This window comes from Dendrobium catenatum, unplaced genomic scaffold (genome assembly GCF_001605985.2).
Source record: "Dendrobium catenatum unplaced genomic scaffold, ASM160598v2 fragScaff_scaffold_1430, whole genome shotgun sequence".
Taxonomy (NCBI): domain Eukaryota; kingdom Viridiplantae; phylum Streptophyta; class Magnoliopsida; order Asparagales; family Orchidaceae; genus Dendrobium; species Dendrobium catenatum.
In genome coordinates, this window is record NW_021319892.1 from 153,162 (window position 1) to 157,683 (window position 4,522).

The following is a 4,522-nucleotide window of genomic DNA, read 5'->3' on the forward strand; positions in this document are numbered from 1 at the left end:
AAATTCCATTCCTCCAGTAATTTAAAAACCTTCTTTATAAAAAAAAACATTTTATAACAATATGGTCTGTATTCTCTGTATCCGAACATCCTCTAGGACATCCTTCGTGATTTATTAACCTCCTGTAAGAGAGCAAGGCAAACGTAGGAATGGCATTTTTACTAATTCTCCACCAGAACATATCGATTTTTGGTTTTAACTTTAATTTTTTCCTCCATTTATAAGTTTCATCTTCGCTGATAATATTAAACTTCTTCTCATATATAATTGCTGCAACAGATTTTCCAGAGATCTTTTTGATACATTCCATTTTGTCTTCAGGTTTGCTTGAATGAATCGATATAGACAGGATTAAATCAATCAGTAATTTGCCAAAATAAATTTTTAATTTATCAATGTCCCAACTGCCATTTTTGATGAAATCAGAAACTTGGCTGAATTCATTTTCTATAATAGAGACAAAGGTATGCCATTTATCTAGAGTTTTATCAAGAATCCATATATCTTTGAAAGTATCAACATACTCTCCATTTGAAATGCTCCATCTCAGCACCGGAAATAAAAATTCAGCACCATTTTGAATTATCTTCCATGTCGAGGAGGGATTGTTGCGATATATACCATTCCACAGTACATCCCCATATCTAGCTCTTAAAACTCTATTTAAAAGAGTATCTGGCTTTATGATGAAATTGAGAGCATGTTTAGTTCTCAACGGTCCCAATTTCTCAACTAAGGATTGCACTCCATAACCTCCTTTATCTTTAGGCTTACACATATTACTCCATGAAACAAAATGCATTCCATAACTACCATCACTCTTATTCCATAGAAAATCTCTACACATACATTCCACTTTGTATAAAATACTCAAAGGAATCAAAGAGTGACTAGCTTGATATGTAGCTAACGAGAGAACAGAAGATTTGATTAAAGTGACTTTGCCCGCAAGAGAAATAAACTTTGTTCCCCAAATGTTCAATTTAGCTGCAGATTTCTCAATAATTTTGTTAAAATCCGCTTTGACTAATCTCCTAAGAGCAATTTTAAGTCCCAGGTAATCCAGTTCTTTCACCATCTTCATTTTGGTAATTTTGAGTAACGCTTTACAATCCTTTCTTTTAACTGATTTGCTGAAAATGACTGTTGATTTTTTGAAATTTATCTTCTGTCCAGTCCAAGCACAATAATTCTTTAATATTTTGTAAATATTTCTCAAACTAGACTTGTTTGCTCTTGAAAAAATCACAATGTCATCGGCATACATTAAGTGAGAAATTAAAGGACCATTTGAGCTAGCTTTAATACCGATTTTCTTCCCTGTGTTACCAAATTCTTCACTCAAGAGTTGAGAGCACATAATAAAAAGGAGAGGTGACAATGGACACCCTTGCCTAAATCCACAATTGGCTTCAATCCACTTTGAGCTTTGTCCATTGATTAAAATAGAGAACTTAGGATTAACCACACATTCCAAAATGATATTAGAGAAGGATTTAGGAAACCCAAACCAATTCATAATTTTTTTCAAAGTAGCCCAACACATGCTGTCATAGGCTTGCTCCATATCTATTTTGATAGCTACCAATCCTTTTTTAGCTTTAGAATGTCTAAACTTATTGAATAATTCTTGAGCTAGAAACACTTGAACAGCCATTGACCTTCCTTTGATAAAAGCACTTTGTACTTCCGAAATGATTTTAGGAAAAATAAAGCTCATTCTATTCAAAATCATCTTTGCAACAATCTTGTATATAGAGTTACACAAGCTAATAGGACGGAAATTATCAGGAGTTAATGGAGACACCACTTTGGGAATCAAAATAACACTGGTTTCCTTCCATTCAGGACACAGAATACCCGAATTAAAAAATTCTTTTATGGCAGACCAAACTTCATTTTTGATAATAACCCAGTATGATTTAATAAAAGAATAAGTTATTCCATCAATACCTGGAGATATGTTAGAACCCAAGTTTGAAATGACCTCCTCTAGCTCATTGAAAGTGAACTCTTTACTGAGCACGTTGCATTCTTCAATATTCAGTTGATATGCTGGATCTGGCCAACCGTTCAAGCTACAATGCCTGAATTTCCATTTATTGTTGAAGTATTTGAGAAAAATGTCTTCAATAATATGCTTATCTTCACAGAAGATCCCTTCCTCATTTTTAATACCATTAATTTTGTTAGAATTTCTCCTGGAAGAAGCATAAGCATGATAGAATTTTGAATTGGTATCTCCTTCATTCATCCAATGAATTTTGGCCCTTTGTCTCCACCACATGCTAAGCCTTCCCAAAGTATTGTTACGATTGGAGAAGATTTAGAGCAGCACTGTTGATAAGACACCGATCAAGCCTCTCTAATATTCTTCCTCTTCCATCTTTATTGTTGCACCAAGTATATTTAGGACCCAAATATCCAACTTCATGTAAGTCTCCTCTATTCATGAATGAAATCATATCAAGTGTTCCTTGAGAATGAACGAATTTCCTGCCTCCTCTTTTGTCATCTTGAGAGATTATACAATTAAAATCTCCCCCAATAATCCAAGGCAAATCATTATTAAAATAATTTTCCAAATCATGCCAAAGCTCTCTTCTTTTATTGCAATTCCTACTTCCATAGATGGAAGCAATCATCCAAGTATGATGGTTTTTTATTTTCAGTTTCCCAATTACCATTTGCTCATTAGCATCAGTAACTTCAAAAACAACCAAGTCTTGTCTCCAACAAACTAAGATTCCCCCTGATAAGCCTGAAGCCAGATATAGGAAGAAATCCCACCATTCCCCAATAAACTTTTTGATTTCCGTAAGTTCCATAGATGAAATTTTAGTTTCCATGATACCTACAAACAAAGCTTCATTCTCCTTCACCACTTCTTTTAAATACCTGGAGGCCACCACTTTCCTAACCCCCCTACAATTCCAAAAAATTAGAGAACTCATTTTTTCTTTGAAGTGGGATTGGACCCACTACAAATAATCTTTGAATTACCTTTCCTTGTTTTTGATTTTAAAGAAACATTCCCCAATGATCGAAGTTCCTTCTGCAATTTGATCATTATAAGTCTTAAATAGATATTGCTCATCCAAAAAGTAGTATTTGACATCATACAAAAATTTCTTTTCTAAGTAAAAGATAAATCAAGAGGAAGAACATTACTTAAAATAAAATTAATAATATCAGCATACCAAAGCAATCTACTTAGATGCAAAAAGGATACCACAAGTATAGATAGGCTTCATGGAGATTTAGAGGATCATTACAATTCTAAACTAGGAATTAAATAAAAATATCTGAATGAGTTATAGCATAATTATCTAAATGAGAAGTTAAAGCATATTTATCTAAGAGACTCAGTCCAAAGTCTAGATTAACAACAATGCTCATGACTCTCTTTTTAGTCCATACATACAATCACTTGTAATACATCCATAAATGCATCTTGAAACTCATAATTCTAAGCAACTCTTTTAGAATTCACAAAACATAATACTACTCATAACAATTAAGATTAATTTGAAGAGAAGCACGTAAATTTATGCTCGACCCTCAATGGACAGGGTAGAAAAAGCTTAATTTAAGGTCTTCGAGATGAGAAATGAGGGCTTTACCGGTGGAACCCGAGCTTTGTGGCTTTCTCAAAGGAAATCTTATCGGAGGGAGCAGACATCCAGGAAGACTCTCTGTAGACCCTAATCTCTAAATCTGATTCGGAGTGAACGACAGAATATTGAGGAGATTCGATGCCGGTGACAAAAATGAGAAGATTGGCGAGGATGATAAAAGAGACTGCGGCTGGATAACCCATCACTCTTCTCTTCTCCTCGTTTCCAGCTCTGCTGTCGATAAGAATAAGAAATGAGTATTTCGCCAGCACGATCAAGCTCTCAATCGTGTGATCCAACCAAATAAATGTTCTTGTGATGGTATCTGCGTATCTTTAGCCCGGCCTTTTCCACTGAAATTGTATGTATTCTTTTTTAATTTTTCCGGGAATAACGCGTGTACTAGGGCTGTTTTTTTTTTTTTTTTGGAATATTTGGGGCATCAGCCTAATTCATTGAGATAAAGGAAGGTTACAAGTAAGAAAATCAAATGCTTAACATAAAAAAATATGAAGCATAAGACAAAAACCCTATCAGCACAGGCTGCAAAACAAGAAAAAACTATAAAAATACAAGTAAAAGATGTAATTCTAAAGCAGAAAGGACTCAGTAAGCAATCAGCGAAAGAAGCACCCAGGCAGTCAAAAATTCCCCTGGTTGCCGACAAGAAGACCAGCTATCTCTGGCCGTCCAAGGGGAGTAAGAAAGATTGCAATAATCATAGTCCTTCAAAACACCCAGCCAGCCCCTGGTTGCATGAAGTAGCCGTCCGAGGGACACCAGCATACCTTCCACAGCAAAAAAGGCAAAGATCAAGTGAGTATATCCTGGAAGCGTTTTTTCCTGAAAAATCTTGAGATAAACAGCCCTATTAATCTTAGACGTGATGGTATTGATGATATCCA

At 34.8% G+C, this 4,522-nt stretch overlaps 1 protein-coding gene across 1 annotated transcript in view; it reads right to left on the bottom strand.

Moving 5' to 3' along the window:
• The window catches only part of LOC110112821 (heme-binding protein 2), a 27,097-nt gene extending 23,126 nt beyond the window's left edge, over positions 1-3,971 (bottom strand). The window contains exon 1 of the mRNA XM_020845161.2: positions 3,624-3,971. Coding sequence (XP_020700820.1) covers positions 3,624-3,820 — 197 coding nt within the window. The 5' untranslated portion in view covers positions 3,821-3,971. The remainder of the gene's footprint in view (positions 1-3,623) is intronic.
• Positions 3,972-4,522: the final 551 nt, after the last annotated feature.